The sequence below is a fragment of the Salmo salar genome, chromosome ssa06, assembly GCF_905237065.1.
Source record: "Salmo salar chromosome ssa06, Ssal_v3.1, whole genome shotgun sequence".
NCBI lineage: Eukaryota > Metazoa > Chordata > Actinopteri > Salmoniformes > Salmonidae > Salmo > Salmo salar.
Window position 1 is genome coordinate 24,138,808 of NC_059447.1, and position 18,225 is coordinate 24,157,032.

The 18,225-nt window shown below is 42.7% G+C and overlaps 1 protein-coding gene across 1 annotated transcript in view; it reads left to right on the plus strand.

Annotated features, from left to right (window-relative positions):
* Positions 1–562: 562 nt before the first annotated feature.
* LOC106606731 (uncharacterized protein C16orf52 homolog B) overlaps positions 563–18,225 on the plus strand; it is a 39,734-nt gene continuing 22,071 nt past the window's right edge. Inside the window, exon 1 of the mRNA XM_045720017.1 lies at positions 563–1,630. Within this exon, the coding sequence (XP_045575973.1) occupies positions 1,525–1,630 (106 nt within the window). The 5' untranslated portion in view covers positions 563–1,524. The remainder of the gene's footprint in view (positions 1,631–18,225) is intronic.

The window sequence follows — 18,225 nt, forward strand, 5'->3', positions numbered from 1 at the left end:
GTGTTGAGTGGGTGGGTGGTTACGTTCTGCTGATTGCTTTGCTGCTCTAATGGAAATAGTGGAAAGCGCTGACCAGCTAAGTACTGCTATCTGGCACACTCCCTTGATAGATCAGAGGATTTGCTTTGACCTTAACTACAGCATGTGTCAGTGAGAATAAACTAAGGCATCTACAAATGCTTTTGTTGGCAAAAATGTGTCACAAAAAGGTAATCATACAAACATTTCAGATTGTAGTTTTTTCCCCCCATCACTTCCATCTTGGGGACCACTTTTATCTGGTAGAATTGACACTTATTCAAACATGGGATAAGGAGCCTTTGGGTGTTAAAAGGAAAGGCGTTACTTCTTCCTCTGATGAGAATAATAAACGGTTTGATGAATGTCAAGTCCTTCTAAATGAGTGGTCTCATCTACCCCCTATGCATGGTCCCATCTGTCTGAAACGTCTCTCAGGCCAACGATCTCGCGAGACGATAGCGAATGCCCCCTGTGTGTGTGTGTGTGTGTGTGTGTGTGTGTGTGTGTGTGTGTGTGTGTGTGTGTGTGTGTGTGTGTGTGTGTGTGTGTGAGAGAGAGAGAGAGCTGTTGTGTCTGTGGAACGCACTGCGTGAGGGACGGTGTTAGGTTGATAGGGGGCCAAGCTAGTGGGCTAATCGGGGAAAGCATAATCACCATCTTTCCTAGCGGCTTTAATAATATTGTATTTCCATATAAAGATTATGCGAAAGCCGCCGACCCTGCTCGAGCTGCCTTGGTTCCTACTTCGCTTTGTCGGCACCAGAGCTTGCTAGCTAGCGGACTATTTACACTACGGATGCTATTCCAGCAGCGGAGAAGAAGGGGACATGAATAAGCAAGAGGGAGGATGGGTTCTCGTTTTCCTGACGGCTAGCTAGCCTTAGAGCTTCTCAGAAAACAAGGACATACTGAAGGCACAGCATTATTAGATTATTTAGTACCTCTGTCTGACGGAGTTTTGTTCGTAAAATGGTTTAAAGTACTTCTTCAAATGGGGGTTCGGCCGTCAAGCACCCTCTCTGGGTTGTTGTTCGGCACACGGAGTTCGATTGTGGGAAATAGCTAGCTAGGTGGCTAGCTATCCTGCTAGTCTCAATAACCAAATGCTGCTGCTGCTACCGTGCAGATCCGAGCGAGAACACCAGCGACTGGAGACCTGGGCCCTGACGCTGCGCGACCTCCTTTTGCTTTATCGGAGGAAGATTCGGGGCGAAAAGATGGTCGTTTGAGATGTGATTTTTTTTCTCCGTTTGTAGCCATATGTAAGCAGAATGAAGGTTTGTTGATTTGCTGTTGCTGCCATGTCCAAAGGAATAATGACAGGCTGAACCTCAAAACCAGTTGAATCTCATTTGAAAGGGGTGAGGTGGACTGATAACTATCTAACGTAAACATATATCTAAAAACGGTATCTCTGAGGTTTAAACTCCTTGGTCTTACCTGGAACTCTAAACCACGTCTTTCATATCTGCTCATTTAAAGCGCACAGACTTGTCTGCAAATATGGATAAATTAACAATTATATCAGGATGTCTGTTTCTGGCAGCGGATATCTTTGCGATCGCAAGCATTGCAAACCCCGACTGGATCAACACAGGCGAATCTGCAGGTAATTGGTGAATTATTGAACTCTTATCTTTGACATTGACCACTGTATTTTCCTTTTAATGTTACAGCATCACTGATGGAATGATTCCCCTTTGCAGATTGTAGGGCTATACGTTATGCATTCATTTAAGCTTTTCCCTGCTGCTGCGTTCATCATCCACAGAACAAAGATCCACCCGCTAGCAATGTTTACATATCAGCAGGGGTATCTTGTCCCCTCTGCAACTGTCGTTTGTTCTATGTTCCTCTGTGAATTGAAACACTGGGCTACTAATCCAAAATAGTGATGCATAATAAACATATCATTTATTTATCACATTTAGATATTATTTTAGGCCTATATAATGTTTTTGCTGATATATTGGGGACACAGAAATGATTTGATATATGTTATATTCTCTACTACACTTGTTCCCATGTATTACCTAGTGGTAGTGTTGTAATGATTTCATATTTGCAAGACCAAGAAGCACTACTCAGTCATTTCTTGGCAGCGGTTGTTTATTTAGTAGATAGATCTGTCATCAGAGCAATTGGCCACGTCACTTTCAGATCAATCCTGTAGGTCAATCGACAGACTTGATCAACTGTTACAAGTCTTGAATACAGGCTTCCTGCTGGCCTCCCGAATGCCAGTTGGTCTTTTTCTGTTGACAAGCCTCAAAACATATCCACATGCCATTAATAGGCTGATGCTCTTCTTTGTCCCCACCCACGATGATGACGGCTTATAGTAGGAACTGGGTCAGGAAGGGTTCATGCACCAATGTGAAACCAATGTAACCTTTCAGCTGCTGCAGCAGAAGCAATTTGTTTTCATTGCCCTATTTTCTAAGAAGAAAAGGGATGGATGTTTTCAAAACACTGATTTTGATGTGTGTTCACTGTCTTTCTTTCAATTAGACAGTGTCCACACACACTCTCACACATCAACTCATATAAGCCTTCTATGACAATAACATTCATGTTTTGTCTTCAAAAACGACTTGACGATATTGACACCCTTACTGGAAATGAAGAGTAGCTAACTCATGTTCGACCGTAAATAACATTGTAATTACATGTAATTAGAAAGCATGCTGAGTTGCTTCAGTATGCCTACTCAGCAATGGCCTCAGTAACCTATTCCTGGTAGACTGTGCCATCTGCCTCACCCCTGCTTTGTTGATAACGGTCACACCTGCAATTAGCCTACCACAGCAAAGTGCTGGTAAGTGTAGGGTTGCATGCATTGCAAACCACACATCTTAGTGTTTCCCCTTGGATTTTTGTTCAGCAGTGGTGGCAAGGGTAGCGTTAGGGCAATGACATGCAAGCTGTTCCCATAGACTTCCAGTCATTGAGCCAACGACTATTAAAAGCGAGTCTCAGCCGATATTGATTATAAACAACAACATTTTTTGCAGTGGTGGCAATAATTAACAGTGGTGGGCCACCACTGCTAAATGAATATAGGGAAAACAATGTCATAACCGATTCCAATTATATAATGTTTTAATTCTGGACAATTTATTAGACTTTCCAAGGTGCAACTCAGGCTGCAATTGGCCAAAAGGGCTTGTTTTGGTTTGGCTGCTGGTTTTAGTAGAGCGGTGCAAACGACCATCCTCTCATGTCTCCCCCTGTTCTCACTTCCTCTCCCCAGTTTCCCCTGTTGCTTCTTTGATGATGATGGTGGGTCTTTTGTTGGGCTCTGTTTATGAGATGGAAAGACCGTTCTTAACATCCCGTCTCTGAAGGCTAGCACCAGGCTTAGCTTTTCTCACCCAGGGATTTACAGTCACAAAGCCTGTGTTTGGTGTCCTGTGCTTCTCATCATACCCTCCTGGTTTTGTGACAGGCTGCGGGTGCTAGGTGTAATCAGTCCAATTCATTATAGAAGTAACTCAATATAGAGAAGAAAATTGCCAGCACATTGGCAGCCTTTTAATGTATCGCAGAACAAGTATTTTGGTCAGGGTTGGCCTTTGTGACGCATCACAAGAATTTCCCGCTGTAGTCATGGTTTGATTGTGATGGGTTTGTAGACATAGTGGTTAGCCTAATTGCTCACCACAATTTGGGAGGTAATTGTAGATCTTACACTCCCAGCAAGCACATTAATGGAAGTGATAATGTTATTTGTTGGGCTGATTTATTTTGGGATGAAGGGAAAGCAAACATACAAATGCAGTTTGTTTTGTAATCTTTTTTCTTCTTCTGTTCTCAATTTATACTGGCATAATTGGCCTAACACAGCCTCACTTCTGTAATGCCTGTACAGGTAACTAATAGGCTATGCGCTATTTGCCCCCAAACAACATTGCTATAGTAGAAAGATTTGAACATAAAAAACAGAAACAAGCAAAGAGCTCTATCATCAGTCTTCAGCCTCTGCTTTTGATTAAGTCATCTGAAAGTAATTTATGAGACTGAATGTATTATTGGTTGTAAGACATTGTGTGACCAATGTGAATATTGCTTTAATCTTCATCTGTCAGTTTCAGTTTCTCTTAGCGTAGCACAAAGATGCAGACATGGCATTTAGCAAAGCATTAAATCATCCGCTATCCTTTATTTAACTAGGCAAGTCAGTTAAGAACAAATTATTATTTACAATGACGGAATACCCTGGCCAAACCCAGACAATGCTCGGCCAATTGTGCGCTGCCCTATGGGACTCCCAATCACGTCCGGTTGTGATACAGCCTGGAATCAAACCAGGGTCTGTAGTGACGCCTCCAGCACTGAGATGCAGTGCCTTAGACCGCTGCGCCACTCGGTGACAAACAATCTGTGTAATTGTTTGTCACTTGATTACTCTTCAGAGAAGGCATGTTAATTACTAAGTGATGAACAGATATGATTCTACCATGGAAGATGTAAATGTTTGACAGGGTGGAATCTCTCTCTTCATCTTCTACTGATGCTGGCAAGGCTACAGTGGGCTCCCAAGTGGCGCAGCAGTCTAAGGAACTGCATCTCAGTACAAGAGGTGTCACCCTGGTTCGAATCCAGGCTGCATCACATCCAGGCGTGATTGGGAGTCCCATAGGGAGGTGCCCAATTGGCCCAGCGTCGTCTGGGTTTGGCCGGGGTAGGCAGTCAACTGACTTGCCTAGTTAAATAAAAAAATACAGTGGGTGTATCTCAATAGTCTAAAGTGGCTTCCTATCCTCCACCTGTACCGAACAGGTGAATTCCTGGATGGCTGTCTATCCATATGGTTTTAACCTTGCCCAGAGGTTCCCAAAAGTCTTTGGCCCGTGACCCCATTTTGATATAAAAAAAAATAATTATTGCGACCCCACAATGTAAAAAAAAAAGTTATGTAATCAACTGCCATTGTTTACTTTTTTAATTTGGACTATGACAGTATGAAGTGACTGAAATGCATCAAAGGTATTGGGAAGTTCAGAAGTTCATCAGGCAATAATGTTGGATGATCTTCTGTGTAGAAAAGAACATCATCATTGATGATGTTCTTTCCCCACAGTCTGATTTAGTGCCTGGTCTTGTCCACTCGGTTGGAATGGCTTTTGGGCATAGTACAGGGAAACAATACATTTGTAATGTTGCAACACAACATTGCACTATTTGTTTATCATGGCAAGTGCTTCAATACAGAGTTCTACTAAGTGTTTCATTATAAATGAAAAGAAATTATGCAAGAATCTAGGCAACAATGCAGCAACCTTCTCCTCTGTTTCCAGCTGGCTGAGGATGTTTGTGACTGCCAGGGATGATGACTTTTCTGCCAACAAAATCTCTGTACAGATGAACATGCTCTGCATGGTACTTCACTGCCTCAAATGAGCTTTTCCATCTGGAGCTCACTGCTCCAGGAGGAACCTTGGCCTGCACAAACTCCTTCATAATGAGGAAGCTGACCCGTCTTCTATTTCTGGCAGGCTTCTTGAAGAAGACAGATCTCATCCATGTCCCAAGTGATGCAACTTCAGAGAAGTATTTGTAGTGCTGCCAGGTTTCACCCTCCAGATTGATGACATGGCAGAGACAGGTTACATGGACACTGTTGGGCATCACTCCTTTCAGAACCTCCTTGTATGTCTTCAGGCAGTAGGAGGCATTATCTGTGACCACTGCCCAGGCATCGTTCAGGTTCAGATCGTTGCTGTGGAGGGAGGCTAGTACAGCTTGGGAAAACGTTGAGTAGTTGCATCTGTCCATGAAAATGACATCCACCAGAAAGTACAATTCACATTGCAGAATGTAAATGTATGCTATTGCAACGCTTTATTAATAGGCTGTTAAGTTAACTCCCCAATGACGATGTTTAGAACGCTGCAATCCCTTGCATCTGTTGTCTCGTCAACAACCACCGCAAACTTCTTCCCACGGATCTTCTGTAGAACGGCAGTCATATGTTGGTCGAACACACGAGGCAGGTGAGTTTGGCAGAGGCTCCTTCCTGTTTGCAGTGCTTCACACTAGAAACGGCCATAGCTTTCTTAGCTTTTCTAACGGGATGTCCGACTCGGCGCGCACACAGCCACAAAGTCCTGAATAAATTCTCGTCTTGAATGTGCTGATTAGCTTCCACTAGTAGTGGTTGTTTGAAGAGGCAGGCTCTGGCTAACACAGTGCTTTTCCTTGTTCTACACATGGGCTTTACACTTTAAGTGGTCATCACATGTATTTTTACGGGTCCAATCAATAGTATGCTGACATAATTTGCAGAACAGCTTATCGCCTGACTCATAATAGTCCTCTGGGTATTGCTCTGCTCTGAATTTAGGGGTTAGGGCCACATTTTTTCGTGTTTTTGATGACTTGGCCATCTCAGACGGCCTCCTCGACATGTTTCTCAAAGTGACAGCCAAGTTGTGAGGTGACGTAAGGGTCCCACGCACGACAGACCCCCCCCTCAAAACACCCGAATCGAAAACTGAATTATTGTAATTTTACAATTATGAAATCATTTTCAATTTCAGCCAAATTATGGAAAATTCTGCAATCTTCCATGTTTTACAGTTGATTCCATTTTTCTTACCAAATTCCGCGATTCCGTCTGCGTTTTCAGCGTCGCGGAAATCATAGGGCCCTACAAACCACTCTGTTTATTAAAACCGCATCTAGGTTAATGACGTAACCCTGGTTCTATGAAGCAAGCACACATTTTCTCTCGCGACCCCATTTCCAAGCAGGCGACCCCACATGGGGTCGCAACCCCTAGTTTGGGAAACCCTGACCTAGCCAGTGCACTCGGTAAAGATGGAGTAGAGGAGACCAGCAGAGTTGGTCACTTTAGGCTATTAAAATGCTTCCTTTGTGTGTTACCCACACACATTCCTCATCGCGGGGGATTATGGATTGGGGTGAAATGTCACCCAGACACAATCCTAGTGGAATTTGCCCCTATGCTCAGATCTAGGATCAGACGACCCTACCCCAGCCTTAATCCTGAACCATTACTATATAAAAACAAAAGGCAAACCTGATTTGGGATCAGTGGCGGAGGACCTCATCATGGTGTCTCTCTAAGGTCAAAGTGTAGAGAAACAGAAATGCCTCCCAGGCCAATTAGTAGGGATGCATGAAGATGTTGCCCACAGACACTGATCATAGGTCAGATTTTTGTAACCTCCTAATTAAGTTAGCTGTACCTACATCAGTTATCTGGGTTAGCGTTAATGGAATCAGGATTTTGATTTTGAGCTACTCATTAACTCTTAGGGTGGTGCCCTTATTAACGTGCGTTGATTTCCTACAGGAGAGCTCGGCAGCCCTAGGCACCCTTGTAATTGGAACCTTGAGTCAGATACCTTGAGCGTATAATATACAGAAGAAGGGTTGAGTCTCCTCACTCAACACAATGACACAGCTGTGTTTCCTAAATGGGTTACTGTACACCTGTCTTTGGTCATGGCTAAAGATAATTCCAATGGAGATAACATTATTGATTTGTAGTTGAACAAAACCAATTGAAAAGCCTGGAAGTGAGTAAGTCATAAGTAGAGCCTGGAGTTTCTCCAATCCTGACTACGTGACCTGACTAGGAACAACTCCTGGCCCAGGGCAACACAGAGACGTTTGGGGACCACGACAACCACTGGCACAAAATGAGGAGAATTGTTGCCTCTCCAGCTGAAAATACCCAGTCCTCACCTCTGTGTGACGTTCCCAGGCAATCACAGCTAACTTCATTTCCTGCCTGGGCTCCTACACAAAGTCCATTATTACTGGCAGTGTCAGTGTCACGGAGACAACTGTGAATCTGCCCGCAGCCCTCTGCCCTCCTGTAGATCCTGTTGTCTTCAGAGTGTTTCTGTCACCATCTGAATGAAAATAGACGCACACACAGAGAGAGACAGTGAGATTAGAAAGGGTCACGGTTCAGATATTAAAAAGGGTCACGGTTCAGTATTTAGTGTTTTTTGTTTTCTTGACTGATTAGCAAATGCGATATGCCATCTCTCACCATGCTATCCTACAACTAGACTTGATGATGAGATCCTCGCTTCACCTTCCATCTGTCAGACATACGTAGGACTATCATTTCATGCAGGAAGCATATTGTGTCTTCTATACATTTCTATCCAAGACAAAAAGCGTGGTCAACTTCATGATCATTTCAGCACCGTTTTGATTGGGACAGCACCATCGCGCTGCTTTGAAACAAGCATGGGGGCATTATCTGAATATCTGTTTAGAAAATATAGATTGCTATTATTTTTCTATCGGTATCATGATGAAGATACTCCAAATGTAACAGCCTAACAAAGCGGAGCCAGGGTAGGAAAAAAAGATAAAGGGTGCAGAGGTTCATCCAGGTCAAATGTTTTATTTCTTTACATGATCGGAAAGAGCAGACTCTGTTTTCTAAAGCACATACAGCGCCTTCAGAAAGTATTCACACCCGTTGACTTTTTCTACATTTTGTTGTGTTACAGCCGGAATTTCAAATGTATTAAATTTAGATTTTGTGTCAGTGGCCTACACACAATACTCCATAATGTCAAAGTGGAATTATGTTTTTAGAAATGGACAATTTAATTAAAAATGAAAAGCTGAAATGCCTTGAGTCAATAAGTATTCAACCCCTTTGTTATGGCAAGCCTAAATAAGTTCACGAGTAAAACATTTGCTTAAGTCACAAGTTGCATGGAATCACTCTGTGTGCAATAACAGTGCTTAACAGGATTTTTGTACCCCACATGTACAATTATCTGTAAGATCCCTCAGTCGAACAGTGAATTTTAAACACAGATTCAACCATAAAGACCAGTGAGTTTTCCAGTGCCTTGCAAAGAAGGGCACTGATGGTAGATACGTAAAAAAAAAGCAGACATTGAATATCCCTTTGAGCGTGGTGAAGTTATTAAAAACACTTTGGATGGTGTATCAATACACCTAGTCACTACAAAGATACACACGTCTGTCCTAACTCTGGTGCCAGACAGGAAGGAAACCTCAGGGAATTTACCATGAGGCCAATGGTGACTTTAAAACCGTTATAGAGTTTCTTTTTGGGCTGTGATAGGAGAAAACTGAGGATGGATCAACAACATTGTAGTTACTCCACAATACTGACCTAAATGACAGATTGAAAAGAAGGAAGCCTGTACAGAATACAAATATTCCAAAATATGCATCCTGTTTGTAATAAGGCACTAAAGTAAAACTGCCAAAAATGTGGCAAAGAAATTAACTTTATGTTCTGAATACAAAGTGTTATGTTTGGGGCAAATCTAACACAACACGTTACTGAGTACCACTCTTCATATTTTCAAGCATGGTGGTGGCTGCATCATGTTATGGGTATGCTTGTCGTCGTCAAAAACTAGGGATTTTATGGGGATAAAAGAAATGGAATAGAGCTAATCACAGGCAAAATCCTAGAGTAAAACCTGGTTGTCTGCTTTCCAACAGACACTAGGAGACAAATATATCTTTCAGTAGGACAGTTACTTAAAACACATGGTCAAATATACACAAGTTGCTTACCAAGATGACATTTAATGTTACTGAGTTGCCTAGTTTACAGTTTTGACTTAAATCGGCTTAAATCTATGGCAAGACTTGAAAATGGCTGTCTAGCAATGATCAACAACCAACTTGACTGAGCTTGATGAATTTTAAAAAGAATGTGCAAATATTGTACAATCCAAGTGTGCAAAGGTCTTATAGACTTACCCAGAAAGACTCACAGCTGTAATCGCTGCCAAAGTTGATTCGATCATGTATTTACTCAGGGGTGTGAATACTTACCTAAATTAGATATTTTTGTATTTCATTTTCAATAAATTTGCAGAAATGTCTAAAAACATGTTTTCACTTTGGTATTGTGTGTAGATGGGTGTGAGATTTTTTAAGTCCATTTTCAATTCAGGCTGTAACACAACAATGTAGAATAAGTCAAGGGGTATGAATGCTTTCTGAAGGCACTGTACAGGCACCTACAAACTCTCATGTGCAATAAAACATTTTTTTTGTGAGATGACAGCTATTTTATTAAAATAGACGCACAAACACATCTGCACACCCCTACTCTCACTCGTCACCTGTGCCGGCATGCGCTAGGAATATATACATGTAAAAGGCTTATGCCGACAAGAATGTGGTAAAAATGGGCCTGTTTGAAAGGGGGTCATGTAAACATTGCAAAAACAAAATACCACATTCCTACAATCCTATGTGAAAGGGATATTACTGACACTTAAGTGAAACAGTTTACTCTACTCCTGCCCAAGTCCTTTTTTCATGGCAAGATTTGAGTGCTACTTTTGGTGATACGAACACACACAACACATATTGATAAGACAACAGATTTTAAAAATTTTCAGATTCTCTGTATTTTCACGCTGCTCAGAGATTCTAAGAGGCATAAAGACATTGGATTAACACCGACATTCCACAAGTCCATGCCTATAACCGAGGGCTACAACATCACCCTGAAAACACAGTGGAAGAGAAGCTTTGACATGAGCTATGAGAGAGAACAAAGTCCACCATAGAAGAAGACCAGAACAAAGTCCACCATAGAAGAAGACCACAAGGTGATAGTCGTGACAATTTCAGAAAAGAGAACAGCCAGCAAGGCCGTCATGGCGTGTATAAATTCTGTGTTTGAGTGTGTGTATGTGTGTTACAGCTGCGAAGGGAGAAAATTATTTATCTCTTTTATCTCTCTCCCGCTCTGTCTCTCACACTACCTCTTCGGTTCTATTCATCGGTGTGTTGACATGGACGGCTGATTGTCTCTCTCAGTGATAGGTCGTGTCGGTGGCTGTTTTTAGAGTGATTTCTGGTCTACTTCTAAATGGCAAAGCCAGCAAGCGGTGCCAAGCCCTCCCACTGCTGTGAAAATGTTCTGTTCTGATCGTTGGACGGAAACAACCTTTATGCTGAGGTACAATTGAGGAAATAGTTTTTGTTGTTGTTTAAACAAAGCCGTACCATTGAAAATGTGATATTTAAAAGCGTACATCTGGAAATAGCTCTTAATTTGTCCTCATCCTTGTACAGTCAAAGCATCCCTGTTGCTTCCTTGCGTGCTATTGGGCATAAGGTTTGGATAACTGTCTTGGTTAGCCTTGTTTTAGTAGAGCAAGCACAGTTACAGTGGGCATACTGTAGGCTGTATGTGTGAATGTAGCAAGTTAATATTTGATCATTAACCCTTTACCACATAGGTTAACTGAGAACACATTTTCAACACCCTGGCCAGGGAAGAGTTGCAGGGGAGTGTAGAGAGATTGAACGAGCCAGTTGGAGGTGGCCATGCTAGTATCTACAGCCAAGTTGGGACACAGCCACAATAACCACCTGTTTCTCTGTACCAGCTGTACCAGAGAGCAGAATCCTCCTCCACCATCTTTGTCTGCACTGACTGGGCGGCATCCTGTTTTAGTACATGGTCAGGGCATGAGGGACTAGGGGGAGAAAGAAGTGCTTCGCTGTTGAAAAGTATACTACCAGCTTCCTGCCCTTTCCCTTAACAAGCGCTTTTATGTTGTTGTGTTAAGTAAAACTGTGTGTGTAAGCGTCTGTCCTTCTGTCATGGAACGAATATGAAGACACTTGTCTTCTGGAAACGTTGTTTGGAAAACTTATGTAGTGGTAACTACCTTCAGACCGTGGCTATGTGTTTTCCTACCTTTTGAAGTCCACCTTTGAAGACTGTATGTAGTGTTTGTTTGTGTACGGGTATTGAATATGCAAACCAGTTTGTGTGTGTGTTGTTTGTATACGTCTCTGGAATGAATGTTTGTATGTATGCGTGTCTTTACCTGTGTGTGTGTGGCTATGTAGTCTGAATTTGTGTGTGTGGGTGTGTGTAGTCTACTTGTGTTTGTGTGTGTGTCTGGGGACAGTCAACACTACAGTCTACCTTCCCCTGCAGCCCTGTGATGTAAGTACAAGAACGGCCGGGCTGTTAAAACCTGCGGTGGCTGCCTGCCACCTCCACCTCCATACTTCCACCCAGCAGAGTTTAGAGGCCTCCTGCTCCACTCATCCCTCCAGTGCTGCCTGCTGTCTGGCTAACAGCAGCTAACACCTCTCTGCACCTACACTAATGACAGCATTGCCATGCTCAGGACCAACTCACACAGCCCTCATTTCCTCTCGTTTAGACACAGACTGGGCGAGAAGCAGTAATCTAATGGAGATAGAGAGAGGGGGTGAGAAACAGTGATCTCACTCAAAGAAGAGTGAATACGGATGGAGGGAAAGAAGGAACGAACATAGAGAGAGAGAAGCTGTGATAAACAGTGAGACGTCAGGATGGAGAGAATACAGAGGGAGGAGACGGGGATCAGTAGAACACATGCAGGGACACAGAGAGGCAGAGAGAAACAGAAGATGGTGAAAAAACAGACATGGCAGGGAAGAGTGAACACACAGGGAGGGAACACCGGAGAAGAGGAACAGATGTAAGCTGTGTGAATACAGAGAGAATAGAGGAGAGGCACATGGGAGGGAACACAGGAGAAGAGGAACAGATTTAAGCTGTGTGAATACAGAGAGAATAGAGGAGAGGCACATGGGAGGGAACACCGGAGAAGAGGAACAGATGTAAGCTGTGTGAATACAGAGAGAATAGAGGAGAGGCACATGGGAGGGAACACAGGAGAAGAGGAACAGATTTGAGCTGTGTGAATACAGAGAGAATAGAGGAGAGGCACATGGGAGGGAACACAGGAGAAGAGGAACAGATGTAAGCTGTGTGAATACAGAGAGAATAGAGGGGAGGCACATGGGAGGGAACACAGGAGAAGAGGAACAGATGTAAGCTGTGTGAATACAGAGAGAATAGAGGAGAGGCACATGGGAGGGAACACAGGAGAAGAGGAACAGATTTGAGCTGTGTGAATACAGAGAGAATAGAGGGGAGGCACATGGGAGGGAACACCGGAGAAGAGGAACAGATTTAAGCTGTGTGAATACAGAGAGAATAGAGGGGAGGCACATGGGAGGGAACACCGGAGAAGAGGAACAGATTTAAGCTGTGTGAATACAGAGAGAATAGAGGGGAGGCACATGGGAGGGAACACCGGAGAAGAGGAACAGATTTAAGCTGTGTGAATACAGAGAAAATAGAGGGGAGGCACATGGGAGATGGTTAGATAGAGACATGGGGATCCATGGAGATTACAACTGTTAGTAATGTTTTTATGGGGACTGTCAGTATCTGTGTGACGAGGCTGTATTACTGTGTGGGACAGTGTATGAGTGTTGTTGTGCTCTGTGTATATCTGGATGTCTGTCTGTACACACCAGCAGCAGCAGTGGTGGGTCTTGCTGTACCCTTCACCAGCTCTGCTCAGCGGTGGGCTGGGGGGAAATGAGGCGTCGCTCCGTTGCTCACACTTTTCATTTTAGATTCCAGGTTTATTTATCCAGATGTGTACTCTCACGGAGTGTGTGTATGTGTACGTTTGTGTAATTTGTGTCAGAGTACCCTGTTTTTGCATGGCGTGTGTGTGTCGTGTCCAGTGGTGTGTGTGCCATGCCGTGCCTGCCTGTTGTAAGGAATTCCACTGAGAGCTAGTGAATCAGCAGGAGGCTGGAGGATCCAGGGGGAAATGGCCATAAAACAAGACTATTAGTGCTATCAGAGCCCGCTGATGTTCCACACATTCACACACACCCACTTCCCGTCCTCAGACAGGTTCAAGGTTACAGTACCCAGGCAGGAACATATGGCCTACTTCACTTCAGAAATAGGCTCTTGGGTAAGCTCTAGTGCTCTGGTGGGCGTTCCAGGTGCCATTTTAGTCTGCCTCGCTCTGACCTCCTTCTTTCTTTAGTCTAAAGGCTGAGTAGCTCCGACTTCTTCCGGTTGACAGAAGAACACGTCGGCCCCAGTGCAGACTGCACAAGGCAAGGAAATAATGGTCTTCTAGAATGTTGTAATTCTTGGATGTAGCCTATTTTAGAATATCCAGGGCTAGAATTCTAGAATATGTTGATTATATAATCTCTAAAATGTTCTCTATTGTTCTAGCACATGAAAGCATTCTCCAGCCGAGGAGCATTAGGCCTACATAGTGTTTGTACGTGTGGTTAGGGAAGGGTTGAGGCTGTGTTTGCTTGTTATTGTAGAGGCGGTGTTGTGCTGGCCTGCTAGCTGTTCTAAAGGGGACAGGATTTCCTCTGGACTGATGGCCAGTGGACTGTTTGGCTCGCTGTGGGATACCAGAGGAGAGGAGACCCGCCCTGCCCCAGTGCAAAAGGAGATTCCCAGGCCAATCTGTCTTTCAGCATCTCCACCATTGGACCACCAATATGTATTGTATCATCTTTTCTACCATGTCTTTCCAAGTTTGCTGTAGAAGAGAACGTATTGTCGATAGCCTACCTGGTAAGATTATGGTGAAGGTGGTAGTAAAACCCACTCTTCATAACCGAGCCCACCTTTCATGAAAAAGACTACAGGTTCCTACCACCTAAACCTTTCATGCATAATATGATACCGTTATGCTTACTCAGGTAGAAATCTCCATGAAGACCAACGCACACGGATTTAGTGTCTCTCCTATGGTTCTCAGTGGTCTGATCAGAGTGTGCGTGTGTGTGTGTGTGTGTGTGTGTGTGTGTGTGTGTGTGTGTGTGTGCGCTCATGAGCTAGTCTATCTCAGGCAGACGTCATCATGGCTCAGTCCAGAGGCTATAAATCCTCAGTGTGTGTCTGATCAGTGATAGATGGCTCCAGTAGGCTCTCCGCCATAGGCTAGATATTATCTCCTCTCCTCCGTGTTCCAGACCAACAGATGTGCATACTTACTGACTGACTTCAAGATCAGGGAAGGAACTCAACTGGAGAGAGGGAGGGAGAGAAAGAAGCCTCTTCAATTTGAAGTGAGAGAAAGTTAAGTAGGAAAAGAGGAAGAGAGAAGACAGGAAGGTGTGTGTGTGTTTGGTAGATAAATCAAAGGGAGAAATACTATACTATGTCTGATGGGAGAAGTGAGATGAAATATATAGTAGCGATGCAAACTGCTGTCACGTTAGCTAGCAGCATTTTAGACTTATTCAAAGACTCTGCTTCTTAATGAACTGACACATTATACAGGGAATGCTGAGGTGTCAAGACAAACATCCGGATGCAGTGTGTGTACGTGCCTGGGAGTGGATAATTATTTATCTGTTGCTGTGTGTACGTGCACATGTGTGTGAGAAGAACCATTACAATCGGTTGCAGTGTGTGTGGGAGACGTGCATGTATGTGTGTCCTTGTGTGTGTGACAGAGCGACAGCCTCAGCCTCCTCTGACATAATTGGGCCCTGTAGGCTGCAGAGAGGAGCCCCTAGCAGGCATTGATTCACAGACAGATTAAAGGGGGGGGGGGGGGATTCCACAGTAACGGAATTACACTTTGTCTCAGTCTTTTCACTTTAAAATGTATGCCAAACAAAAAACATTGATTTTCAAAGTTTAACAAACAATAGAGCTCTATGCACAATGGCTACTTTTAACAATTTCCACACATTTCTTTTTACAAAAACGAATTTAATGTAAGTACTGTGCAGATGGAAACTTTGGTAACGGAATTACTGTAAAATCTCCCTCAGGTTTTTATGTGACCACGTTTTCCAAAAACAGTTAAATATACGCTCAGAATTAAAGCTACACTATGCAGAACTTGTAACACCATTTCCTGGTTGCTAAAATTCTAATAGTTCGCCTAATTTCAGTTTGTGACAAAACAAGCTCGTATAGTGTAGAGAATCATTGTACCATCTAAATCGCTGTGAAATACTATATTTTCCATAACAAAAATATAGTATTTTCATCTGTTTAAAGCTGTGTACAAACCCGAAGGTAAAATACACAAGAAGAAGCATAGAAATAGTGCTCATAGAACAAATATACCGCTTCTTAGACTTGCTTTCAATGTGAATGGCTGTTCTATAACTCACATTTCTATGTGAATTTGGTCAGGTCGCCCAAAATGTTACATACTGAGAATTAAGATTCAAAGATGTCTGCAGAAAGAATGGGGTGTCAGCTATGGCATCTTGAGTTTAACAAAAATCTATTTTGGTTATTGAAGTGAAGTGGAATTACGGTAACGGAAATACATCATGGGTCCCTGATCTATACTACACAGAAATGCGTAATTATGGATATGAATATCATTCTCCTCATGTTTTATAAGTTTGGACATCGCAGCACAGATGAGTGGAGTTCTGTACAGCGCAGTAGAGTACAGTATAGTTCAGTACAGGACAATATACTGTACTTTACACTTAATTTATTTACTGTCCTCTACTATATTTTACTGTACTATTGTATTGGACTGTACTATACTATGTTCTACTCACTGTGCTGTATAGAGGTCGACCGATTAATCGTAATGGCCAATTAATTAGGGCCGATTTCAAGTTTTCATAACAATCGGAAATCGGTATTTTTGGACGCCGATTTGGCCGATTTTTTTAATTTATTTTTTTTAATTTTTTTTAACACCTTTATTTAACTAGGCAAGTCAGTTAAGAACACATTCTTATTTTCAATGACGGACTAGGAACGGTGGGTTAACTGCCTTGTTCAGGGGCAGAACGACAGATTTTTACCTTGTCAGCTTGGGGATTCAATCTTGCAACCTTACGGTTAACTAGTCCAACACTCTAACCACCTGCTTTACATTGCACTCCACGAAGAGCCTGCCTGTTACGCGAATGCAGTAAGAAGCCAAGGTTGTAACGGGTGTCGTAATAATCAGACCAAAGCGCAGGGGGAACGTGTATACTCATCTTCTTTATTACTCAAAAGAAGGAAAAAACTAACAAATCACGTATACAAAACAAACGAACGACACTAACAGTCCTGTCAGGTGCTCAGACACTAAACAGGAGACAACTACCCACAAATCCCATTACAAAAACACCCCTCTTAAATAAGACCTTCAATTAGAAGCAACGAGAGGCAGCTGCTTCCAATTGAAGGTCAACTCCATTAACTAACATAGACATAGAAAGACTAGAACTAACATAGAAATAAACTAACAAGAACATAGCCCAAAAACCCTGGAACACTCTAAAAAAACACCCCTCTTACATAATACATACCCCAACAAACCCCGAAACACATAAAACAAACACCCCCTGCCACGTCCTGACCAAACTACAATAACAAATAACCCCTTTACTGGTCAGAACGTGACAAAGGTAAGTTGCTAGCTAGCATTAAACTTATCTTATAAAAAACAATCAATCAATCATAATCACTAGTTAACTACACATGGTTGATGATATTACTAGTTTATCTAGCCTGTCCTGCGTTGCATATAATTGCTTAGGTACATGTTGCTCCAACGTGTACCTAACCATAAACATCAATGCCTTTCTTAAAATCAATACACAAGTATATATTTTTAAACCTGCATATTTAGTTAATATTGCCTGCTAACATTAAGTTCTTTTAACTAGGGAAAATGTGTCACTTCTCTTGCAACAGAGTCAGGGTATATGCAGCAGTTTGGGCCGCCTGGCTCGTTGCGAACTGTGAAGACTATTTCTTCCTAACAAAGACAGCCGACTTCGCCAAACGGGGGATGATTTAACAAAAGCGCATTTGCGAAAAAAGCACAATCGTTGCACGACTGTACCTAACCATAAACATCAATGCCTTTCTTAAAATCAATACACAGAAGTATATACTTTTAAACGTGCATATTTAGCTAAAAGAAATCCAGGCTAGCAGGCAATATTAACCAGGTAAAATTGTGTCACTTCTCTTGCGTTCATTGCACGCAGAGTCAGGGTATATGCAACCGTTTGGGCCGCCTGACTCGTTGCGAACTAATTTGCCAGAATTTTACGTAATTATGACATAACATTGAAGGTTGTGCAATGTAACAGGAATATTTAGACTTAGGGATGCCACCCGTTAGATAAAATACGGAACGGTTCCATATTTCACTGAAAGAATAAACGTTTTGTTTTTGAGATGATAGTTTCCGGATTCGACCATATTAATGACCTAAGGCTCGTATTTCTGTGTGTTTATTATATTATAATTAAGTCTATGATTTGATATTTGATTGAGCGGTGGTAGGCACCAGCAGGCTCGTAAGCATTCATTCAAACAGCACTTTCGTGCGTTTTGCCAGCAGCTCTTCGCAATGCTTCAAGCATTGCGCTGTT